The 26305-nt window shown below is 42.3% G+C and overlaps 2 protein-coding genes across 10 annotated transcripts; one reads left to right on the top strand and one right to left on the bottom strand.

Annotated features, from left to right (window-relative positions):
- The first annotated feature begins 778 nt into the window (after window positions 1-778).
- Window positions 779-9841, top strand: TMEM69 (transmembrane protein 69). Of its 4 annotated transcripts, none has more exons than XM_088673247.1 (3): window positions 779-893; window positions 7451-7506; window positions 8365-9841. In XM_088673247.1, exons 2-3 carry the CDS (start codon window positions 7462-7464, stop codon window positions 9073-9075), a joined length of 756 nt encoding a protein of 251 aa, XP_088529373.1. In that variant the 5' UTR covers window positions 779-893; window positions 7451-7461; the 3' UTR covers window positions 9076-9841. The 4 variants fall into 4 exon arrangements, with proteins under 4 accessions (XP_088529373.1, XP_034979830.1, XP_034979832.1 ...); XM_035123939.3 differs by lacking the exon at window positions 779-893 and adding an exon at window positions 6094-6233; XM_035123941.3 differs by lacking the exon at window positions 779-893 and adding an exon at window positions 6222-6360.
- Window positions 9842-12432: 2591 nt separating this feature from the next.
- On the bottom strand, window positions 12433-23258 carry IPP (intracisternal A particle-promoted polypeptide). Of its 6 annotated transcripts, none has more exons than XM_088673240.1 (11): window positions 23074-23227; window positions 22704-22809; window positions 22245-22424; window positions 22079-22168; window positions 20976-21407; window positions 20214-20369; window positions 19922-20089; window positions 17818-17955; window positions 16797-16919; window positions 14542-14762; window positions 12433-13417 (listed from the first exon to the last, which is right to left on the bottom strand). In XM_088673240.1, exons 4-11 carry the CDS (start codon window positions 22161-22163, stop codon window positions 13193-13195), a joined length of 1548 nt encoding a protein of 515 aa, XP_088529366.1. In that variant the 5' UTR covers window positions 22164-22168; window positions 22245-22424; window positions 22704-22809; window positions 23074-23227; the 3' UTR covers window positions 12433-13192. The 6 variants fall into 6 exon arrangements, with proteins under 6 accessions (XP_088529366.1, XP_088529367.1, XP_034978834.1 ...); XM_088673241.1 differs by adding an exon at window positions 21842-21946 and having other exon boundaries at window positions 22079-22424; window positions 23074-23213; XM_035122943.3 differs by having other exon boundaries at window positions 22079-22424; window positions 23074-23258.
- Between the last annotated feature and the right edge of the window lie 3047 nt (window positions 23259-26305).

Raw genomic sequence — 26305 nt, 5'->3', positions numbered from 1 at the left:
GTAGGTATTATCACGTAAACCTTACATGACAATCGCTAACTGTCAGGAAGGAAAAGAGACAAACCAGTAGTGCCCTCCAAAACAGATTTAGGATTAGAATGAATAGCATTACAGCAAATAATTTTAAACAAGGGGAAAAGAAGACAGATAAACTTTGCCTAATCTTTGCAAATGCAGAAAACTGAAATTGCAAAAACAGCAGCAGCTGCCAGATCCTGTGCTTTAGACTCCTTTATGTTGACACAATGCTGACTACATGGGGTTGGCTTTCTTTTGCCATATAAACAGGCAAAAGATGCTAGCTCTTTGGTTGTTATTCTGATTCCTGGTGTGTTGTGCAGAGCTAATTAATTTCAATAAAGCTATCAAACATGGGGTGGGAAAATTGGGTTACTGAAAGTAAAGGAGAAATTAATGGGGGAAAGAACTAATATATTATGGCTGTCTGATGAATACAAATATTATACATACAGTCACAAACCATAAAGATCAAATGGAAGCTAGAAAGAGTGTGATGTGAGATATGCTGTGAAACATGAATTTATGTGTAGAAGTTACCATAATGTCCCCCGCCCCCCAAAAAATTGTTCAGCGCTTTCTACAGTACTTTTCAGCACTCAAAAATATGTTTCATGGACAGAAATAGCTGTACTGTATAATGTAACTGTTCACTTCAGATGCTGAATCTCCCTTTCTCTCTTTCACACTTCCTTATTCATTGCAAGGCAGGATGAGACAGCAGCAACAAGACTCGGCATGAAGAGCAAACCAGAGAATTAGCATAGCAGAAATGATATATAACTTAATATCATTTTGATATCTACTGTATATTATTTATGGTATACACAGTGTATATGAATGGATACATAACAACTTATGTGTAAAAACATCAGGTAAGTGCATAAGAATAGCCCTTCAGGTTGAGACTCAAGACCTATCTAATCCAGCAATATTTTCCCCACACTGGCTAACCAGATGTCAGTGGGAGACCCACTGATCTGTGGTACACATTTTAGCTGATATTTTATTATTGTGGCCTTGAGTATGTTTTGTAAAGATTTTACCTCCTTGACCAAGGTTGGGGAACCACAAGCCCAATCGCAAGCTCTGGGACCTCCCCATCAGACCACCTTATTTCCACTGACTGCCTTTTTAATAGCCTGTTTGCAGGGGGACAAGTGCTGTGCACATGTGTGCTGTGTGCAGTGCTTTTTCTGGGGGGACGAAGGGATACACATACCCCTAAACATTTTGTGAATCTTTGTACTTTTGTCCATTTACTGTATTTATTTCTCCCTGATTTGAACTGTACTGTAGAATGGTAATTTTCTTGAGTCAAAATGAGAGCACCCCTAAACATTCTTTTTGAAAAAAAAGCACTGGCTGTAGGTAATGAAAAATGAAATCGGTGTGACTCTTACCTCTCAGCCTTCTGCCTATTTCTAGTCCTGTTATCTCAAACACTTCAAGAAATTGGAAGGGACTCAGGCATACAGCCTACCATCACCAGCCTCAACTCAAGGGTACTGTGGTCACCATTTATAGTCAGTTTAATAACACCAGGTATGCCTGAGCATCACTTGGGGTTAACTTCTGGAATGCCTTCCTTCCCACTGGCTTAATGGCTACCTGCTCTAACTAGATAGTAGTTAAGAGTATTTAGAATTTTTAACTCTTCAGTGTAACTGGAGCATGCATAGACTCATGTCTGTGTAAGCAGATCAGATTAGTATTTATCTTTGAGTAACAGGCTGCAGTTCTTAGGGCTGTGAAAAGACTGTGCGATTGCTACCCACTGAGCGCAAGATTCCCTGGGAATATTTTTCAGACCTACCTTTTATATGTGTCCTTAAATTCTATTTGTTCTATGCGTTTACCTCAAATATTTGGAGTCAGGGAGTGCCACCAAAGACTTCTACATAGGAGCAATCTGCCACTTTCCATTCCCAAAATGTTTGCAGATTCCTGCCCAACTACATTGCCATTCTCAGGGAAGACATGCTTTGAGCAGAAGGAGGTGCCAGTTAAGTTAAGAAGGGAAGACTGGATCAGCATCTTGTGAGGTTTTGAGGCGCTCTGAGACATAACAAGTTTGGCCTTGAGATAAGGAGTTGGAATGTTCATAGTTTACTGGCTCACGGCCAGGAATGTGCAGGTGTCTGGTGTAGTTTGTGTAGATGGAACTTGCCCTTGTAGGGATTTTTTATTATTATAGAAACTTAGAGGGGATATGGGATTCAACAAATGGGGAGAATTAAAAGGGAAAAGGGGAAGGACATAATGGGAATAAATAAACAAATAAGAGAGAAGGAGAAAGAGTTGATAGAAAGCCCCAAAAATGAAGATCTGCTGCAACAGATAAAGAGGCTACAAACACATCTATCAGACTTATTGAATACTGAGGTACAAAACAAAATTAAATGGACAAAACAAAGATACTTTGAACATGCAAATAAACCCGGCAGAATGCTAGCCTGGTTGAATAAAGAACAACAAACCAGTAGGATAATAAACAAAATTGTGGATGGAAATAGAGAAATTACGGAATCAAATCAAATTAAAAATTGCTTTATAAACTATTATAAAAAGTTATATAAAGAGGGAGTGAAGGGCGAGAAAGAAATACAAAAATTCTTAGGAAAAAATAAACTACCTGAAATTAGGGAAGCAGAATACCAGCACCTTAATGGAGAAATTCAAGAAGAAGAAATAAGGATCGCGATAAAGAAACTGAAGGAAGGTAAATCACCAGGGCCAGACGGGATTTCGGCTAATTACTATAAAAATTTGGAGGAAGTTATAGTACCAAAACTAAAAATAATCATGAATGAAGCCTTAGAAAAAGGGGAAATACCCGATTCATGGCAAGAGGCGCTGATAACTCTAATACCAAAAAAAGGTGCAGATATGAGCCTAGTAAAGAACTACAGGCCGATATCTTTACTAAATATAGATTACAAGATTTTCACTGGTATTCTGGCAAAGAGGCTGAAAAAACTACTGGAGAGGATAATAGGAAGAGAACAGGCTGGTTTTCTGCCAGGGAGACAAATCAAGGATAATATTAGAACAATTATTGATTTAATGGAGTATTTGGAAATGAATCCTAGTAAAAGAACTGCAATGTTGCTGGTCGATGCAGAAAAAGCGTTCGACAGCGTTTCATGGAGTTTTCTCCATGGAACGTGTGAAAGTTTACAACTAGGTTCAAAGTTCATGAACGGAATCAAAGCAATATATAAAAAACAGAAAGCAAAGTTATTGATAAATAATGAAGTTACGGAAGAATTTAGCATAGAAAGAGGGACCAGGCAGGGGTGTCCCCTTTCACCCCTCCTGTTTATTATGACATTGGAAACTCTACTAAAAATGCTGAAAGAAGATAAGGAAATTGAGGGAATAAAAATGGGAAAATACTCTTATAAAGTTAGAGCTTTCGCCGACGACCTAATTGTAATGACAGAAACACCAGAAAAAGGTATATTAAAAGCACTGGATGACATGAAAAAATTTGGGGAGGTGTCCGGTTTCAAATTAAATAAAGATAAATCAAAAATGATAACTAAAAATATGATTGAAAAAGAAAAGGAAGAATTGGCAAAACTCACAGGAATTAAAATAGAAAGCAAAGTGAACTATCTAGGGATATGGATCACAAATAAGAATTCAAATTTGTTCAAAGACAACTACGTAAAGAAATGGAGAGAAATTAAAAATAGTCTTGAGAAATGGAAACATATGAATCTTTCCATTTGGGGGAAAGTCTCCATGATAAAAATGATAGCTCTACCAAAGATCCTTTTTTTGTTTCAAAATATACCGATAATAATTGGAACTAAATATTTGAAGGATTGGCAGAAAGATCTAGCGGATTTTATATGGCAGGGCAAGAAGGCGAGGATGAAAATGGAGACGCTAACCAGTCCGAAAGAAGCTGGGGGTTTTGCATTACCGGACCTGAAAAGGTACTTTGAAGCGGCTTGTTGGACCTGGTTGAGGGAGTGGTGTATTCTAAAGACAACTGACACTCTGGAGTTGGAAGGGTACAACAAAATTTATGGATGGCATGGCTATATGATGTATGACAAGAGTAAAAACCACAAAGGACTTAAAAATCATACGATCAGGAGAGCATTATTAGAGGTTTGGGAAAGAACAAGAGAAAGAATAATAGGGAGAACACCCTGGTGGCTGTCGCCGCTGGAAGCGAATGCGACACTAAATTGTTATAAAAAAGAAAATTGGCTGACATATAGGGAAATAACCGAAAATGATAATGGAAATATTATACTGAAAAGTTATGGAGAATTGAAAGATAAAGGTGTATCTTGGTTGGAATACTTCCAAATTAAGGCAACATTTGAAAAAGATAAAAGAACTAGGGGATTTGAAAATAAGTCAACACGATTTGAAAAAGAAATCCTGAACAGTAATGAAAAACTACTTTCCAAAATGTATAGGTTATTAGAAGAATCAGAAACAAAATTCGAAGAGAAAAATCAAAATATGCGAAAATGGGAACAAGATATTGGACATGAAATAGATATAGACGATTGGAAGAAATTCTGGAGGAACAATATAAAGTTTACAGCCTGTTACTCTTTAAGAGAGAACTTTATGAAACTCCACCACAGATGGTACTTGGGACCGGACAGGCTAGCAAAGATGAATAAAAATATGAGCAACAAATGTTGGAGGTGTCAAAGCGCAGTCGGTTCCCTGTTCCATATGTGGTGGGCATGTCCGAATGTGCAAAAATATTGGGATATGATTCATACGGAAATTCAAAAGTTAATAAAAACATCTTTTCCAAAAAAAGTAGAATCCTACCTTTTGGGCATCCTGGGTAGTGATGTACCACAAGATAGAACCAATATTTTTCTATATGCGACAACAGCCGCCAGAGTGTTGATTGCTAAATATTGGAAAGGTACCCTTGTACCAACAAAAGGAGAATGGGTAAACAAACTGTGTGAGTATTTGGAGTTGGCGAAACTCACAGATATAATACGACAAAAACCAAAGAACAGGATAAAAAAACAATGGGAATGTCTAAATGATTATTTAAAAAAAACAGACAAGGGGACAAAAACATGGCTATGTTTGGAATAACCCTGTAAGGATAAATATTGTATATAAACTATAACTGTTAGATAGGTACAAAGGTAAGATGTTTATTAAAATATGTTCGACAGGAGAACGAAAATGTAACAAGAAATACTGTGCCGAAAGCGGTGGAAGTATTATGCCCTTGAGATGATTTCTCTCAAGTGGACCTTTAAATAAATCTTTTCTTTCCTTCTTTCTTTTCTTCCTTTTCCTTTGCTCTTACTTTCTTTGCCCACTACCTTTCCCTCTTCTACCTTTACCCTGTCCCGTCCCTGCCTTCTCGGTCTTTTTTCTTTTCTCCATCCTTTGTTCATATGTCTACTTCCTCCTCCCCCCTTGGTCCTATGCCCTTCTCCTCACCCACACCCCACGCCCTTCTCTTTCTCTCTTACCCTTTCTTTCCCTTTTCGATACCTTATAATTTTGATACGTGTAAAATACAACTGAATGTTCTTGGATTGGTTCGAAGATGTTGTGTAATGTTTTAACAAATTCTCAAATAAAATCTTTAAAAAAAAGAAAAAGAAAAAAAAAGAAACTTAGAGGGAGTAGTTATGGTTATACTGTGTTCAGCTCACACTGTGGGAACTCTGGTGAAAGGATGGTTATTTTGAGGACTGTAGAGATGTACTGTAGTTGGATGTGGATTATTTTTCTTATGGAGAAGTTGAGTTGGGATATAGCTAGTACGTACAAGGTTTTATGGAAAAGTGCAATAATGTTGTTGCCTGTAGATGGCGGCAATAGGGCCTTTCATTTTGGCCTTGCAACGCCATTAATTAAATGCGAGGAGGAGGATCCGCTCGTGCGTTGTTTAGTACACAAGAGCGGGAGTCTAGCCTCTGTTCCAAGCCGAGAGACTAAGCGCGACGCACGTGCACCCGGCGGAATTAAAGCAGGGGACAGGAAACGCCCTTTCTCCCGGCGGAGGGCGGGTTGTGTTTAGGTTGCTGTGAAGAGCTGCTGATTTTGGAGCAAAGCTAGGAAAACGCGAATTGCTCTGAGAAGGCAGAGTCAGTTTCCGGATCCGGGACAATTTTACCAAGCACGTTTTTGTAACGAAACAAAACAAATCCAAAGGCTTTGGATTGTGGGAAAGCTTTCTGTAAGAATCTACAAAGGCTGTGAGTCGCGTTTATTGTTTCTGTCACTTAGAGGTGAAAGTTATTAAGCAAATAGGTTGATGCTACAGCCCAAAGTGCCCACCGGGAGCGCCTTGCAACGCCCTCGATTTTTCCCTGCTACTAAAGGGTGAGGCTCTGTGGGTTTGTGACAGGCGCGGGACGTGGAATAAACTCGCGGAAAAGCAAAGTACTGACGGGGCCGGATGCTTAGAGAAAGGAGGAAGAGTGCGGTTCTGCATGCGAGGAAGTGCATAACGTGCATGTGTTACCTTTTGCTTTTGAGAAAGTTTGCACAAATTTATTAGGGATACACCTTGTCTGGAGCAGGCTATTGGACAAGGTAGGGCTCCTGATTTGTTCACAAGCTTAAAATTCTACAATGCCTTTAAGAAACTTGGCTTTGTTAAACATGTTTAGAATCTGAGTCTTCTCTTTACAGGGTTGTATTGAGAGGTTGCAATAATTTTGTATTGCCTCTGGCATTGCCTTTACCTTGGAGCAACTTGGGTGGGAGGGAAATAAATGGGCACATGCAACTATATCATATAGTACCGGTATATATTTTGTTTTGAATGTCTTTGCTTGTCTGACTTATATCCAGTGCAGTACTAAGTAAGCATCACATCGGTGCAGGATTCCTGCTTGTACAATAGGATTCGCGCTGCATGCCCCTTCATTTGTTCTGGGGTTTCCCAAACCCTTCAGGGCAGATTTGGGCAAGGTTGAGGCAGATGCAGGGGAAGGAAAGGGGGAGAGATTTCAATTTACACTGATGGGATGTTCACTCAGCACTGTACTGGATACAAGCCTGTGTTAGCTTCTGTGCCACTTTAATCTTGTTTTAATAGGTCTGTGGCGCTATCCACTGTTGCTGACATCATCCACCAACATACACAACCAAGTTCCAGCAAATCCTAAACATAACGGGCTTGCAAGCCCACAGTACCATGTGGTTCCCATTACTGGCTTGGTATGGCTGGAAATGATTTCATATATTCACACCTCAAGCAGCAGCTTTGACTGCTGGACTGTGTGGGAATTGACCTCCCAAATGTCTCTGGGATATTCTGAATTTCATCCACCAGTTCTAGTGCTGGATGAAAATTGAATCAGCATAGCATGCCACAACAGTGTGGTGGATCGCACCCTTATCCATGTATTATATTCCATGTGAGGTAATGCAAGAGCATATTTCACTAACCATCCCTGTCTTTCAGAATCTCTGAAAATGTTTCACCTTCTACAGCGATGTTGTTTCCAAGTTCCTTCCAAGGTAAAAGTCCAAAACAGTTGCATCTTGGTTTGCTTTTAGACCAGGCATCCCCAAACTGCGGCCCTCCAGATGTTTTGACCTACAACTCCCATGATCCCTAGCTAACAGGACCACTGATCAGGGATGGTGGGAATTGTAGTCCAAAACATCTGGAGGGCTGAAGTTTGGGGATGTCTGTTTTAGACCTGTCTATATATTGAAACTCTCATTGCTCACTAAAGTGAAACCTGGCTCGACTTCCGGTTTTACCGCTCCCCGCGACAGATGCGCTCCGCGGGTGCTCTATGCTGGAGCGATTGTTGGAGGGAATTAATATATATCTGTGGGAATAAATGTTACTTTGCAGCTTTTTAGAGGTGGAAAATTTAAAGAATGTACAAGTCTTGCCTAGGCGAGTTTCTCATATGTTGGTGGGATTTAACTAGCAATAATGGGTGGTATTCAGCTAAGTTTTACTCAGAGTAGACCCACTGAAACTAATGAACATGATTAAGTCAATTACTTTAAATGGATCTGTTCTGAGTAAAACTTAGTTGAATCCCTCCCAATATGCATAAGTTGTGGTGGGGAACCTTACTCCCTTGGACAAATGCATAAAAAATGGAAATATAAATCACTGTTCATTGCTAACCCTTAGCTGTACCAGAGGCCCCAATTAAGAACTGTAGCAAAAACAATGAAAAGTCTAATGGCACCTTAAAGACTAACACATTTTTAATGATATAAGCTTTTATGGACTATGGTCCACTTTATTAGATGCATGAAGCATCCTTCTGAAAAGTATGAAATACTGTAGTTGGTTCTTTAAGCTACCACAAGGCTGAGTGATGTGAAGTGTTTTTGCATTTGTAATTGCAGATGATGTATCTTCAAAGACTTCTGCAACCTGGAAGGAGTAAGGCAGCTGGCTCTCCTGTCCCTTTGGCTGTGCTGCCAAAATCACAGCTGCTTAGGCAGGCATCTGCTAGCATAACCAAGGCACGGGGTTTCCATTCTTCCTGCTGCATCTGGAAGAAGAAACAGCCTCCGGAACCTGAGCCACGACAGCTGGATTTGTTGCGATACGACATGCCCTCACTCAAGGACTCTCCAAAGCCTGCTCTGTATTTGGGCATTGCAGGATTAATTCCCTTTGTTTCAGTGCCATTGTTAATGGCTATCCAGGAGGTCTCCTACCCAGAGTTGGTGTTTGCTCAGATTGCATATGGTGCATCTATACTATCTTTCCTAGGAGGGATCAGATGGGGATTTGCTTTGCCAGAAGGCAGTCCTGCCAGTCCTGATTGGATTAATCTGGCTAGCAGTGTTGTTCCTTCAGTACTTGCCTGGTTTACTTTGCTTTTCAAAGATGACCTCACACAAGCTGGAGTCATGCTTATAATAGGGTTAGGGATAGCCTTGCATTATGATCTTAGTCTTCTTCCCACCTATCCCAAATGGTTTAAAGCCATGAGGGCAGTCCTGACTATAGTAGCCACAGTTTCTCTGATTATCACACTATGTCTTGCAAACATGTATCCAGAAAAACGACTAAGTCGTGATGCAAGTGAAATGGAAGTATTGAAATAAGCAACCAAAAATGCATTGGCCTGTCCAATGAGGGGACCTCTCTCCTTAGCCATTTTCATAATCTGTTTTACATGTTTCCCCCTCTGAAGAGTACTGTGAGGGAATGAGAGAAAGTTGGTTGACTTCTCTGCTTATGAACTTATGGCTGAATTTATGGACTGAAAGAAGAACAAGCTCCATGGAAGGGTGGATATTGAAGACCTAAGATGAATTAGCTAATTACAATTTAGTAGAGGTTGATAATGTTTCTGCTCTAATACGCAAATATGAGTTAGGGCATCTTCTTCCACGGGTAGGTGGCTGAGGCACTGCTGTGGAGCACATCTCTCCCTGTACAAGAAAATTACTTCTTTGAAAGTTATACCAGAGATAAGACTTGTGGAGACTTCTTGATAATATGGAACATTCTGATACACACTGAATATTGCAAGAACACCACAAATGTCCAGTTTAGCTAAGAAGCTTCAATAGCCATCAAATTCTTGTGATTTTAAATACTTCCGGGATGCTCAGCTGGAAGGTGTACTAACTGCATTGCTTTGTCCACAGGCTATTCAACTGCCATCCATCCATTGCTTTTTAAGCTACAAGTTGTATGCTTCTGTTTCTCTATATAGGCTAATTCTTAGTGAGTAGAATATTTTCCCCTTTCACAATTTTTTAAAACTGCTGTGGGTGAATTATTACTAGCCATAGACAATTATGTTATTTAATTAATATAATTCTACAGTTGTTAAACGGCAGTAAATCTCTTGTTTTAATGGAACTTGCTTTCTGCTGAATCCTGATCAGTGGGCTGCTAACGCGGAAGCCTGCAGTAGCAACCACTAGCTGGTAATAAGTGTTCGACCTCTGTGCAAATGTATTGGGATGGATGCTCAGTAAACAGCCAGTCTGGAAGCTCTGCATATTTAGTAGTACACAAATGGGACTTCTAGTTAAGGATGGTTAGACTGTGATACAAGTACACACAAGTCTCGCTTTCCAACACAGTGCATTCCCAGGAAATTGTTAGGCGAGTGTTTGCATATCAGGCTGATTTTTATTATTTCCTGTGGGAACTTTTCTAATCTGTGATTTGTCTAAACTCCCTCCCTGGTTTCTGCCCCAAACTGCTATAGCCAGCCATCAAAAGTCAAACAAAGGAAAAAATGATTAGTCTTATTTCTCCTGCTCCAATTTGTCCAATTTCTCCTTAGAAATAGGGAAGTAGACAGACAATGGCTTTTTGGATATCTGAATCAGCTGTTCATATAACAAGGTTTGGGTATAGTTCTTTGGGTTCTGATAACTGAGATTTTGGATAATTAGTGTTCCAGTAGCGGGACATGCATGTATTTTATTTATTTGAATTATATACCACCCTTCATCATAAGATCTCGGGGCAGTTCACAGGATAAAGTACAAGGTAAAAATGTATGTAAATATTTAAAACAAAAACAAAAAATCAATCCCTCCTTCTCACAAACACATTTAAAAGCTATAGAATATTAATCAACCAAGACTGGTTGAAGAGGTACGTGTTGTCTGGTGTCTAAAGATACATAATGAAGGTGCCAGGTGAAGCTCTGTGGGGAGAGCATTCTACAAATGGGAAGCTACTGCAGAAAAGGCCTGTTCTTGTGTTGCCACCCTCTGAACCTCATGTGGCAGCACACTGAGAAAGGCCTCAGATGATGAACGTGGAGTCTGGGACAGTACAGTCAAACCTCTACTTACCACCGCCTCTTATGGTTGTTCCAAGTCGCAACTGCGGCAAACCTGGAAGTAACCGGCGGGTTTGCTGCCATTTGCACATGCGCAGAAGCGGGCAATTGCCGCCTGTGCCTGCACACAACAGCGCCTCTCCCAGCAACCCGTTTCGACCTCTAGAACAGATTATGGTCACAAATAGAGGTTCCACTGTATATGGGAAGAAGCAGTCCTTCATGTATTTTGTGGGCCTGAGCCGTTTTAAGGCTTTATAGGTCAAAACCAGCACTTTGAATTGGGACCAGAAGCTAATTGACAGCCAAAGCAGTTGGGCCAGGATCTGTGTAATATACCCCAGTAGCAACCTGGCCGCCAAATTCTGCACCAGCTGAAGCTTCCAAACAGTCTTCAGAGGCAGCCCTATGCATAAGGCATTGCAGTAATCTAACACAGAGGTTACCAAAGTATAGACAACAGAGGTTAGGGGAACAGATAGGGGTGTAGCTGAGCCACCAGCCAAAGCTGATGGAAGGCACTCTGTGCTATCAAGGCCATTTGAACCTCAAGCAAAAGGAAAGGATCCAGGAGTACCCCCAAGCTATGTACCTGCTCCTTCAGAGGGAGTGTAACCCCATCCTCTCAGCCATTTGGTCTAAGTCAGGGGTTCCCAACAAAATTTTCTCGAGGACCCCTCATCGAGCCGCTATTGTGACAAGGACCCCCATTAATTCCTAATCCTAAAATTAAAAAGTGAGAGCCAAATTAAGAGTCTTTTTATATTTTATATTTTTAACCAACGGTCCATTTTTAACATTGCGAACTGTAGCTTCCGCGAAAAACAACACTTTGTTTACAAACACTACTGTTTTGCAAAGAGGCAGCGCGCGCCAGGGAGGAGGGAGGGGAATGGAGAAGACAGGGTACCTGCGCAGTAGTGCACAAATGAAGCCGACGCGCGCAAAGCATCTTGGGGAGGTGAGCGTTAGTAGAATGCGCGCTCTGCCTCTTTGCAAAACAACGGCATACAGCAGAACTACTGCCTCTATCTAATTCTAGTTTTGCGCTAGACTCTGCTCATGCAGGAAGCGGCCATAACAAAAAATCTGTTATACGAAATATATTTAATATATTTTTTATTCTAAGAGCATCTTGCGGACCCCTGTGGCATAGCTCGCGGACCCCTGGGGGTCCGCGGACCACCTGTTGGGAACCACTGGTCTAAGTTGCCTCAGTCTTCTTTGGATTGAGCTTCAGTTTGTTGGCTGTCAACTAGTGGGTGCAAGACATCGGTCCAGCACATCCAGTGCCTCACTTGCAGATGCAAAGGAGAAGTAAGAGTTGTGTGTCATAAGGCAGAGAACTGTTTTCCACTGACACGATAATAGTATTCAGCCATAAATAGTGATGCTTCTCCACAGATGTAACTGTGTATGGGGTAAGGCGCTACAAAGATGGAAAAGGCATTTATGATATAACATATGAACTGGTAGGTTACCATCTGATGTTAGATCATTTTGCTACTGCCATTTCCCTCTCTCATCCAACTCCTTTATTGTGCTTGTTTTTATTACTTTTAACTATTTGTTTTTACCATGGAAGCACAGGGCATGATGTGGATCCTTTGGAAGTCACACTGGGCAGTCTGGAAGGAAATGTGAAGACAGATTTGTTTTTGGTTTTTAATATTCCAGTTGTCTCCTGTGTTAAACAGTCCTACATAGCTAAGTATGCATATGTGGAACAAAAGCCCAGAGCCAAGGGCAGATTCTTAATACCCAACATGAGCCAGGGAATGGAACATTCTTATCTGTAAGCTGCCTTGAGTCCCATCAGGGAAAGAGGTGGCATATATATGTACGTACGTATAAATAAAGAGTGAGATGTAAACTACTTTCATTTTGTAAGCAAGTTTGACTTATTCCTAAAGGCAATGAGCAGCTAAAACAAAAGTCCCAAACAAGTACGTAAAGAATAGCTCCATCATTTTGTTGCATTTCTCCAAGGAAACTAATTTAGGCTATGGAAGGCCAAAATCTGCTCATAAATAAATAAATAAATAATATAGTGGATTTTCATGAGAATAAAACTGTTGCTTAGGATCCCCGTTAAGAAGTAATGTGGTTAGGACAATTTCAGCCTTCTTCACTTCAAATGCAGCAAGTCCAATTGCATTCTGATTGTGTCTTGGCATGTGACGAACAGCAGAGGGTTTCCCAAGTGTCAAGGGCAGCAACCAACCATCAACAAACTGCCAGAATCACCCATGAAGTCTGTGCTGCACATGGAGAAGCATACGGTTTCTATAGAGCCTGTGAACAGAAGTCTCCAAATTCGATCTTTCTTAGAAGGTGCCCAAATTGTCACCATTCCTAGAACACTTTAAAACCCACTCCCCAATCTTCGTTGTTTTTACGTGTTCTGTTCTTCAGAGCACTGCCACACCTCCCTCACAGCGGCTGGTGATCATGTTAGCAATTTCAGTCCAAGTATCCAAATGCGGATTATAAACCTCCACAGAATCTGATGTTACTGGGGCAGCTGAATCATAACTGGCAGTCCTTCCTCCAATGGCGTAAAGGAGGCCATTCACAGCTACAACGCATACTCCAGCTCTTGGGGTCTTCATTGAAGCAACTTCTACCCATTTCTCCTAATGAATGAAACAAATAAAAAAAAATGTTTTCTATGTAGTATGTTCCTTTCCAGAGATGTGCTTTAAATCTACAGTTAGCAGGCGTAAAGAAACTGTAGGAAGGTCTGTGTTGAGCTGACCATTCACCGTATTCTTAGTAGTGGCATTCCAATTAATCATCATCATCCTTTTATTTATTAAATTGATATACTGCGCTATACTAGGCATCCCCAAACTTGGCCCTCCAGTTTTGGGACTACAACTCCCATCATCCCTAGCTAACAGGACCAGTGGTCAGGGATGATGGGAATTGTAGTCCCAAAACATCTGGAGGGCCAAGTTTGGGGATGCCTGCCCTATACCCACGGGTTTACTACCGGTACTACTTTTTACTATTATTGCTACTGCATTTCGTTTCTATCTTTCCTCCCAAATGAGCCTAAGTACAGAACCAGGAGGTGGCAATTATTCAAATTAATTCTGAGTAAAAACGAGATGGGGAAAAATGAATATTTGCACATTCAAAAGCAAGTGTATCATGGTGTCACAACAGGAAAACAGAAGGACTGTAACCCCCATTAGTTACTACTTGGCATATTGGCATGAGATTTTATAGTTACTAGCCTACTTATTATGACCTGGGATGTAGGACCCTTAGGCTATATATAGACATAAGAACCTCCAGCAGCATGTGAAAGTTTCTTCTGTGGGAGGAGCTCTACTTTCCCCAAGCATCTGGTTTTCTTAGACTTAAAATATTGCTCTGGGCAAGAGTGGCTTTGTGACAGCCAAAATGGTCAACCAGACACTTTGCAGAGGCGAGTGGCTTCATGGCTGCCACAAGAACTAGTCAATTAATACGCTACCTAGTTGGCTTCTTATGAAAACAGGGGAAACTGGATATTCCTAAATGTCATTCAGTTGAGAAGTCTAAACTAAGTATAGGCCAACATCAGGTTCATTGCTTTAACTATGTGCATGTGAACATAATCACACACACACGACTTCAGCTGCATTGGGGGACTGATGAACGCATTATCGACAACTTCATTTCTTTGTACCTATCAATGAGACAAACTACTGCAAACCAGCATAAACGACGAATACACATTGGAATCCGATTTGTGGGAACTGAAACCTACCTCTTCAAAAGAGTATTTCTCAACACTTGGAAGGGCATCTTCAGTCTCGTTCCAACCTCCAATAGCATAGATACAGTCATTCAGAGCAGCCACACCCAGATATGCCCTTCTGGTGCCCATTTCAGGGAGTGCAGACCAGCGCTTAGATATTGGATCATAGGCTTCGACAGAACACAGTTCTATTCCTTCATTACTAATGCCCCCAACAATATAAATTAATCCTGGAAATGTAAGGAATATCTATTATACCTATGCCACATCAGCACCGTTGGTATTCAAGGATTTCTAGGAAACATGCACTGTGGACTGTAATCCACAGCCCAGTAATTCCCAAGAATTTCAGTGGTCTTCCTTGTTGGACTGTACTTGAATGAGTGGGTTGTGGGTTGCAGTTTGAAGTTGCTTTCTAAACAATCGGCTCTTTTGCACAATGCAACAAAATTGTTGCACATACAGGTGAAACTCGGAAAAGTAGAATATCGTCAAAAAGTGCATTTATTTCAGTAATGCAACTTATTATTTTTTAATTTTCTTTTAATTTTTACAAATGCTTTCTTTTGGAAATCCCACAGTAGTAAAACAAATAGTTACAACAATACAAAAATAAACAAAAATAAGCATCACTATTACATTTCATTAATTACATTCCATTTATAATTGACCCCCCCCTAACGACAAATAATTACAATTACAACAAAGGCTTGACATATCTTGCTTTGCATGTCATGCATCTATCTCATATATTGGTTTCACCTTTTAAGTTGCGTTACTGAAATAAATGCACTTTTCGCTGATATTCTATTTTTTTCAGTTTCACCTGTAGTCTGCTCAATGTGCTTCAAGAGAGCACACCACTTGTTAGGTTATCATTTTTTTCAAATGTTCACCTCAATTCTATGCATGCCTACTCAGAAGTTAGTTCAATTCAAATGGGACTTAATCTGAGGTAAGTGTGTATACCACATGCAGCCTTCCATGTCTCTTTACCTGGCCCCTAGAACACTCCATAAGCCTTGAAATATCCTGGAACCAACTTAAGGGCCTTGTAAATTAATACAAGAACCATGAACCTGACCTGATAGCCTATGGGCTAGCTAGTGCAAGCTTTTGAGCACCCGAGTTACGTGCTGCCGATAGTCTGTCCCCATCCACAATCTAGCTGCCGATAGTCTGTCCTCTCCGCAATCTAGCTGCAGGGTTTACCACAAGTTGGGAGTGCCGGACCAGCCCAAGGGTAGTCTGTGACAGTATCCTATATAATAATATGCAAGTGTCTCTGCATCCAGATTCCCTGTGTCCCGTTTTCCGCGCTACTGAACACGTGCCCCAGGGACACAGGGATTGGACGCAGAGACTGCACGCACACACACACACGCTCTCCCCACCCCACCCCCTACCCCTCTGCCCTGCACTGGTTCAATAAGCAGTTAAAACAGAGGACACCAGGTGGAAGGCAGGAACAGGCAGCAAGGCTCCTAATCAGGGCAGGCCCTCTCTCAACGTGCCCAAGGGCCTGAGGAGGAAGCCGGGACGACCAAAAAATCGAGGCCCCGGCTTCTCCTCACTAACAGGCCCGAAATTGAGGCCCAAACAGCACAAGCAACCGGGAGACCCCCGCTGGGCCGGAACGGCCAGTAACGGCGCGGGGAGGCCACCGAATGCTCAGCGCCAACCGCGGGACCCTCAGAAAGTGCCGGGGCGGGCGCAAGCCCCCCGGACGGCAAAGCTCCCTCCCGGACGCAGCAGGTGACTGAAAAACAGCCGCGGAGGCCAACAAAAGTAGCGGGAGCCACCCCCACCCCCCCAAAAAACTGGGCGTACACCCCGGAGCAGCCGCCTGGGCCGTCCAGGAGCCAGAATTCGGCCACTGGGCCCTGGCAGCAGCAGCGCTATTGACGGGGGGAAATTAGGAACCAAACGGCAGGAGCAAAAAGTGCACGAAAACAGGGTGGGGAGGGATCCGCACTCCAAACACAAGCTTCGGAGGGAGTAAAGGAATAAATAACCCCCGCACCCCCCAGCCGAGCCCGGGCTGTAAAGGTAAAAGGGGTTTCGGAACGGGAAAAAAAAATTAGGGATAAATTAAGGATCAAAGGGAGGGGGGGAAGGAACAATCAATTAGACAAGGAATAAAAGCCCCCCACGCGCCGCTGCCACCGAAAAAGGCCGAATGTTCTAGCGCCCGTTTATTAAACGGGCTGAGTGGCACTAGTTAACAATAAGTAACAATTATTCAAATATCCAAGCCCACTCACCTTGCATTTCACAGCACCCAAAATTGTAGCGCGGCACAGCCATGCTGCCCACCACTTCCCAGCTATTCTCTTCAGGATCAAAACGTTCAATCGAGGTGCCAATCTCTGCTCCAACCCAGCCTCCTGAAAACCAGAGTAAGTTTGAAGGCAAGGAATAGAAAACATTGTTAAGATTTCTATCTTCTTGAAGCAGCTACAATGGCAGCTGAGCCAAAAAGGCTATCTAATGTAAAGGTGGCTAGGGCTGATGAAGTTGGAACCCAACATCTGGAAGGCCAGATTGCTAGAGCAACATAAATGTATCTACAAAGCCTATAGGCTGTCCGGGGCTGTATTACTGAAGCCTGATTTTCTGCAGCAGTAAACTATTTTGGACCGTAAACTGCCTCTGTGTGGTGACAGTAACTGGAGGCAACTTCTGCTGTGTGAGTATCTCACCATCTCTGTTAGCAACAGCTAGCGTTGAAACCCCCCAAATGGGGAAGGGGCTGAGCCAGCACGGGATCCATTGGATCCTGAGCCAACCCTGCTGCTATCACATGATAGCAATTTGTCCAATCCAGGCATCTTCACTGAGCCAAGCTTTATTCTTGCACATTTTCCCTTGTCCCCTCAGGGCTTTCTTTTCCTGCATTTCCACTTTCCAGGGCTATAGATGTAGCACTGGCTGCACCACCCCATCTAGCCCTGCCCTGCAAGCCAGAGGACAGGACTGCAGCTTAATATCTCTGCAAACTGACTGGAGACTCCAACAGGACAGCAAGCAAGTTGTATGCAAGGCAGCTCTCAGCCACGTCACCAACAAATACTCCAGGCTTTGGAATCTTCAAGAATTTACTGAAGGAAAACATTTGTGTTTGGCTACTGAAAAAAGGATACTTTACCAGATAAGCTACTAATTAATTGCTACCATACACATTTGGGTGTTTTCTACAGTACTATTTTCTACAGTACACAACATTAATGAAACTTGGCCCCTAGCTTAAGGAGGTAATGGATTTTGTAGAGTCAAAGGACTTGCCAAAAGCATAGATGGTACCATAACAAGCACACACTCCAAGCCCACAGCGAGGATGGTTCATAGATGCTACAGCTGCCCACTGTTTAGTAATAGGATCGTAACGTTCAGTACAATCAAATATCATAGAGTCTTTTTCACCTTAGAAGAGAGGCAAGAACATAGAGAAGTTAAAACATATTTTGTATGCTATCTCTTCAAAATATCAATCAACTAATAGCAGAATAGTTCATCCATTTGAGCATCTCAGCATAGTTGCAAGATGCAATGCTCTATTTCTGAAGGCAAAGGTCCTTTCCTTCCCACAATGCCCAATCTCTAAATGGGTTCTCTGATGCACAGGTACCGCCAGTCAAAACTGGGTTGACTTTATCTTCAAAATACAAGTTATCCAGCGTAAAGGAAAATGTAAATCATACCATCTTCTTTAAGTAATATGCAATAATTGCATTTCTGCAAAATTCAAACTACTGAAAGGTTTGAGGGATTAAATTGCAAAAGGAAGAAAAGTATGCAGCAGGAACAGCAATGGCAGGATGTTAATTAATAGGACAGTGAGTATCCTGCAAGCACAGGATGGAATGCTTCAACAGTTAACAGTATTTACAAAACTTTTCATTTCACACAGCAGAAATCTGTATACTACAGATGCCCTTAGAGTTTTCACTTTTGGCAGAAATTTTACCACATCCTTAGCAAGTATAACTAAGATAAGGCACAGCTCCACTTTTGGATGCAATGCCTCCTATAAGGGCCTGGTGTTCCAATTTATAAATGAAAACACTTTGCATGCAGAAGATTCCTGGTTCAAATCTCTGGCACCTCCTGTTGAAATGATGAGGTAGGTGATGTAAAAGACCTCTCCCCACCTGAGAGTCTGGAGAACTACTTCCAGTTAGAGTGGAACTGCACTAGGTGGACAAATAGTCTGACCTAGTATAAGGCAGTTTCATACATTTCCTTAAACCTACAAAAACAGCTGCCATTGAATGACAACAAGCAATCATATTTTTAGTAGTAGTGGCTGTAGAGCAGGAAAGACGATCATTTGAAGCATCTACGTTTATTTGGCAACACAAATTTCTGGTAGGTTTCATAGTTGTTTATATGCATATATAAATAAAACAGGGACCATTTAATGCAAAGCAGTAAACCATTTAATGCAAAACTATGCTTTAGTGCTATGTGGATCAGGATGAAGGAGCTGAGAACCAGCTCACACACTCAACACCCTCCACCCCCAATGCAGTAAGGAGATGTCCTTCTGCTAAGTTTAGTTTAACTTTTACAGAATCCTATCTTAGTGTAACGTCTGAACCAGGGATCCTGATTTAAAACAAACTTAAGATTCGTAATATGCTAATTCCAAACCACGGTTACAAAGCCAGCTAATCAGAATTAGTTTTAAGTCAGGATCTAAACTCCTTCAATGTGTACCTCCCAGCTGCATGGGAGAAGCACTCAAGCTCGATGCATCACTCAAGCTCATCCATATAGTACTAAACCATGGGTTGTGTGTGTATGCAAGCGTGAGAGGTGATCATACAAAAATATGTAGGCTTCAGGAAGGTAAAAGCAAATGTGATCAAAGTTTTTTCTTCCTCTTCCTCCTGCCACCCTGAATAAAGTACAGGGGCTCACCCAGTCTCCTCTAGAAAAAAAAAGAGATATTCAGGGGTGGAAGGTACAATGGAACACAGAGAAAAGTCATTGATCTTTTTACCTTGATAACCCTATATGTGAGTGGAACTACAGCTGTGTGTTTGACTACATACCTATGAATGTCTGCAATCAAATACACATGTATATGTTAGCAAGACAATGAATAGGTTTATGTCTGCATGGTGCAAGGACTGGAGAAGTCTGGGAAAGTGGCCTGTACCAAGTTCCCACCCCCCCAGGAATCCCAAACGGCAAGGCCCAGATATTTTCGCTGTCATACTCAGGACATCATTGTACCTTTTGTATACTGTGGCTTTAGAATGCTACATGTTGTCTCTAGGCGAGTTCCTTCCTTTAAGTGAATAATAAGAAAGACCTGTGGCAAGTACTAAAGAGCAGCCTATCCCCCACCCCCATCCCCATAAATGCAATTCTTTCCCCTTACCTCCAATAGCATAGATCATTCCTCCGACTACTGCAACTCCCAGCCCATTTCGAGCCTGGTGTAAAGAAGACACAGTAGTCCAGTACTGACTGAACGTGTCAAAACGCTCCACACAACTGAGAGCTCTGCTGTCACTCCAACGGCCTCCCTGCAAGCGAGTATATCCACCTATTCAAAAAACAGAGATGGCAGGTCCCATAAGCAGCTCCACAGGCTCTTCTCATGCAACGTTTCTCCAGCAGTTCAGGTTCTGAAGAGACATGAAATGCTAACGAGGAGACAGGATTCTTACCTACTGCATACAGGTACTTCCTGGCTTTCCTCCTGGGACGCGCCTTTGCTGCCTGCAGGAAACTGCTAACCTTGCTCTCCTTTGGAGATTTACATACTTCACAATATTCTTTTAACAGGGTTTGAAGGGCCACTCGAAGGCTGAAATCAGGAACCCCTCGAGAAGACAAAAGCATAGGACAATCAGTGATAGTCAATCTACAGATGAACCAGGTGGATGTGTAGTTTTTAGCAATTACATTGTTACTGCTTTATTGCAGGGCTTGGAAACCTCAGGTCAGGGGCCAAATGTTGTATTTTTTTTATGTTGTTAGGTGCCTTGAGCATGGTTTGAACTGTGGAAAGGCGGCATACAAATAAAATTATGTGTGCGTGTATGTATCCAGTGTTTCCCTGCCTGTTAGAAGTAAAATGCCACCACGTTCTGCCTCATGTTGTGAGGTATTTTTAATGGATCTACCCAGTACTACCCACAGCTGCAAACTTCCAAAATGATTTTCAGCTTTATCACAGGCCCCAATATGGCAGGTGCTATATGTAATAGTGATTCCAGGCCTAAATGCTAATGGGAGGTTTTGGAGCTATGCTGGGATGTCAGTGTTTCTAGTTGTAAAGGCTTCGCAAAATTAGTCCAAAGAGCCCATGATGAGTCACTGAGTGATGTGAAAAGATATACATATTTAGATACAGAGTTATAGTACGTACACACACACACACACACACACAGAGAGAGAGAGAGAGACACTACCCTACACTGAGTTACCTTCTATGTATTTCAAGAGTCTTTGTGGGGGTAACAGTGGAAATCGAACTGTATCCAGTATTTCCACCACGTGTTTCTTTCTTCTCCCCAGGTCCTTCAGAATCCATTGCATTGCAGCTATGAAAACCTGGTACTCATCTTCTATGCTCAGTTCCTCACTTCGCAAGATCTTAATGAGCTGGTCCTTTGTCAGAGCCAGGAATTCCTCTCCGTCCTGGATCTCCAGGAAATGGGCATGGATGTAATTCTCTGTGAATTCTAGCAGATCGTGACAGGCAATTTGCTCGGAGAACTGGAAGAGTCCAATGCAGTTTGAAGGATCAATCTGCCCCTTCAGAAATTCACAGCAAAGGTCTACCACTTCCGTGAGTTGGAACATGTCTGCTGCCACAATCAACTCCTGGACATTACTTTCACCAATACTGACTATGCCTAAACACACAACAGAGAACTATTTCAGCTGGTACAAAATCTTGCATACGGTTTGATCACAAAAATTGTGAATGTCCCTTGAAGGATACTACTGGAGTACATTATTGCCACGCTATGAATATCTTACGGGGAATATCATCAGCCATCAAAATAATTAACTGATCAGGAAACATTACAGCACAGGCACCCTTTTTAGTAAACCAAATAGCACAGATTGAATGTTTTCCCCCACCCCACTAAACGGATGATAAAACAGCTAATGCTATGGTAATTAGCTAGCTCTCTTCATAAAGAATTGCAAATGTGTCTCAATTATAACTTCAAACTGGGAACATAGACATTGACGAGACTAAATGTTCCTCCTTACCCCTCCCCAAACCCCAGCACATGGTTAGCATGACAGAGAAAACTAGATTAGAAGCCCTCTACCTCACATTTTATTTTTTCATGCAGAGTGGACTTCTCTTATGGATGAATATTCAGTCAAGGGAGCTCCTCATATGAACTCTGAAGTGTTACAATGAAGACCAATGAAGACCCTGTGACATAATTTGGGGAGTGCCTGTGATGTAGTCAGTGAAAAGTTATAAAACAGCACATACATTTGATTCACAAGCTCCAGGATACTAAGGCATTGTCACAAAGCATAACAAGGTCTCAAAAATGTCTACCTGTGTAAATAAAGTCCAGCAGGATCTGAAAGATGTCAGCCTCCACACCTAGGATCCGTACAACATCCTTTGAAGACTCTTTCATCCCTCCTGCAAACAGAGCTGCAAAATAAGGACTGCTTGCAGCCAAGACAAGCCGGTGGACTTTAAATACTTCTTCACCAACCTGGAGCTGCACATCACAGAAGTGCTGCCCACATCTCATCTTGTTGATCTGGGCCAGTATAAGACGAGCATGCCTGTCTGCCAAGAAGGGGAATTCGCTGGTGTTGGAACAAGGCACACAAGCCATGGCAGGATCACAGAGAAATGGAGTGAGTGATGCCCATCATCCCCCAATGATGATCTAGGAAGGACAAGAAACCCTTTGAAAATGAAAGATCTAATAACAGGGTTAGTACTGAACATAATTTTGAGTGACAATAACATTTCCCCCCCTTTAATAAACTAAGGACGCTTCCAGGTCTGATCAGCCCGGATTTTAGTTTCCAAATAAGCCTGTTTAGGGGTGCAGCCCTAATCTAATTTCACCAAAAGTAACGTGACACAACACAAACAACATTTACCGTATCTGTTGTGGTACAGTACTAAGAAGGCCTGAGAATGAAATCTCTATTCATTTTACCTGCATCACTTCAGGAAAATAGATGGGGACCTTGTCATATCCTCAGCACGACAATCAGAACAGGAATACGGAATCGGGAAAAGAAGAAGTGGTCTGGGTGGCATTACTGAAAGGGAGCACAATATTAATGGAATTAGCACTTTGCATACGCTCAGAGACAAGCTTCTGTTTCTATGTTACTATGCTCAACTACAGGTCGAATTAAACTAATCGGCACTCAGGTCTAAAGCAAAGAAAGGCTGACGCAGTGTGGGAGAACTTAATAAATCTATTGCATGTAATACTTCAAATTAACAGTCGGGGCGGAAGGCTATCAAAACACGGGATTGCCTCGCGCGTTCATTTGCGCGCAACGGACGGCAGACACTACCTTCTTCTTCTTTTCCACTCATCCATTCATGGTCCTCTCCTGATTTCCCAACAACTTTTGCGTCCGCCCCCCTCCCCGTCCTTTCCGGCACCAGAGAAAGCTGGGCAGAAGCGTCCATTCAACGCTCTCCGGGACGGGAGATACCACTGCGCATGTCTCAGGGAGCCGGAGACGGGCAGGAGAAGGAAGGCGCCTCTTGGCGCTTGCGTATTATAGACTGTGAAGGCCTTTGCCCATAATAGAAGAAGGGGAGGGTCGAAGAGAGAATGCGCGGAAGAGAACGTGATTGTGCGTACGCGAGAGAACGCTGCGCCAGCGAGAGAGAAAGGCATCCATTCGTTGTCGAGGCAGGATGATCCTCTCAGAGCAGGCAGGAAGAAGCCGGGCTCGCTTCTCCCGCTGCCCCTTCAGCCGCAGGAAGGTGGGCGGTGGGGCGGCCTCCCTATTGGTTGGGACCGGGAGAGCTGAGTGACAGCCATCAAATCAGGAGCAGCAAACCAAGGCGCAAGAGAAGCGGTTTTATTTAATGGTCGTGGTGCTGAAAGTCAAGGGGTAGAGTTACTCTGCCCTCCCCAAGTCCAAGATATCCCATAATAGCAGAACAGTAACGTGGGCGGGGCGAGGGGGGCGATTGCCCGCGGCGCACATTTCTGAGGGTCGCAACCCCATGACACCATCGTTTAGGACTCCTGAGTGGCAAGTCCCAGGCCTCGCCCACTCAGCTTCAGAGCAGAGTTCTGCCTCATTTTGTCAACCCCTTTCTCTATCTTATCATGCGACCTCTTTTTGGACACCAAAGAATCCCTGTGTTTCTCAAGGGATGTTAGCTTTGCCACCAGCCCCTTTATTTTTGGCCTTCCCATTCTCCTAGCATTTGGCATGCATTTTTCTCCTGTGGTATGCTTGCCTGAGAACATTGCACACACCAAGTTAATTTCTGCATACAGCGGAACGGATCGTCTTTGTAAGTCGAGGTACCACTGTATATTGCACCGCAAGTGGCAATCCTTATTTTCCTTCATTGTGGAATTAGTGCTGCTTGTGCACATGCTCACATATTTTTCACATGTTCCACATGTCACCACCAAAATGCCAGCCCATACTACTACTTTCTCTTTTTTTACATTTGGCTTTCCACTTGCTGCAGAAAATTTAGTAAGTAAAAATATATGATATATCTGCAGTTGCTAATGGTGTGAAAGTTCAGCGGTTTTGGGGGCGTATGTGGATTTGTCATGCTTTCACCTCACCTGATTCCTGTGGCTAACGTAGCCAGTGTTGGGTACTATGCACCTTGACTGGGGCTGCACCCGGCCCCCGGGCCTTAGTTTGGGGACCCCTGTTATAATGGCTTCAACTTTGTACTTGAAATAATGTTGCACCAGTTTCTATACCATAGTTGGTCTCTGTCCTAACTAGCAAATACAGACATTATCATATGCAGAAATGCACTCTTAAATACTGAAATACTATTTAGATTAATTTTTATTATTTCACATGTCACCACAGATGTTCATATCACTTAACTTGGACATATTATCAGACAGTGCCACTTTAATAAATCAGGAACGTGTGGCTCTCCAGATTTTGTTGAACAACAGCTCCCATAATATCTTACCATTGGCCATGCTGGCTGGGGCTAGGTGGGGTCCAAAATCATCTGGAGGGCCACAGAAATGCTAATGGATCAATTGCAATAGAGTCTGATCGCAACTGTTTGAAACTTGACTCTCAGGGTTTGATAACCTAACACCACATTTACTTTGCCTGGGGTTTGATAATGCAGACCACAAATCATCCCAGTAGGAGGAAATCCTTAACATTTCTCCAAGTAATACAACAGGAGGTGGATGCTTCCAGCAGGGGGCACAACTGCAACATGTTTTAAATACAGTGATTAATATAAGAGGAGGGTTAACAATTGTGGAAGTGGCCCGTAATAACATGTGCTTCCATTATTAAGGTTTTGTAGCTAATCTACTAAAAAAAAATACCTGTTCCATTTGTTTAGCTTTGTAGCATAATGGGTCAGAATACCGGGAACAATGTCATAGCAGAATAGAAGGGGTGGGGACTCTTCTGTTTAGTTTCCACTAGCATGAGGTTCATAAGACAGGATTTATAAAATTGGTCAGTGCAAAAACATACCAGGTGAATGACAGGGTGCACCTAATGCATTTTTTTGTACCAGATTTACATGCTGATACCAGAAACACTTCTACTATTCATTTATAACAATTTTTGCTTAACAATTCTTGTCTTTAAATCCTTTGCTTTCCCTCTTCTGCAAAATTATTGGAATGTTCAATATTTCTCTCACTAATTTTCTCAAAGGGACATAGGAAACTTTGGGGAAACACATTTCTCTTAAAGCATACAATGGTTTTCCAGTGACATTATTAGTTTACAATTTGAGTCACCAGTAAAAAGATTTGCTGATGTACTGAGGTTTCCAGATTGCCTCTCTGAAATTAAAGTTCCCAAAAGTTGCAGACTATACAGAAAACATAGCTCCATGTTTTACATTTTGAAGTTTTCTGTGATTAGTGCAGGGGTGACCAGCTTCTTTGTTGCTGGGCGCTACTGTCACACACAAGTGTATTTTGCCACACACACTCACTCCATCACATGTTATCAAGCAATAAGAGGGGTTTGCAGCTGCAGGCTCATGGCTTGGGCACCCCATACGAGAAATGTAGCATTACAACGTGGAGACTTTCTCTGTTAGAATGTTTTAAGAACAACTTTAGTTTTGGTCAAGAAGCTTTTTACCATACCTTTATTTGGTGGGATTGCCAGGAGATAAATAAACTGATTTGGGAACCAAGTGGCCTATGACTTGGTTAATAGCCATCCCTGATGAAATTTATTAAAGACCGAAAGAACAGCGAGTGTTTCTGATTTCTGCAGCAATATTTTACAGAAGGATTGGGGAACCTGTGGCCCTCCAGATGTTGTTGGACTACAACTCTCACCATTCCTGATCTTTAGCTATGCAGGTTGGAGCCGATGAGAGTTGGAGTCCAGCAGCATCTGGGTGGAGCATTACTGTCAGGACAATAACAGTGAAATGGGATATATCAATCCCAACACTAAAACTGCACATGGGAGCATAGTTGTACAACAAAACTACAGAGGAAAAGTAGGTTCCATGTGCAGCTTTTCCAGCTCCTGTAGGACTGTGACATAAAAGCTGTGCTTGCCAGAGCCCCTACAAAATCTTTCTCCTATG

Source organism: Zootoca vivipara, chromosome 7 (genome assembly GCF_965207765.1).
Source record: "Zootoca vivipara chromosome 7, rZooViv2.hap1.1, whole genome shotgun sequence".
NCBI lineage: Eukaryota > Metazoa > Chordata > Lepidosauria > Squamata > Lacertidae > Zootoca > Zootoca vivipara.
Note: the sequence above shows the minus strand (reverse complement) of the source record. Positions and strands in the feature narration are given on the sequence as shown.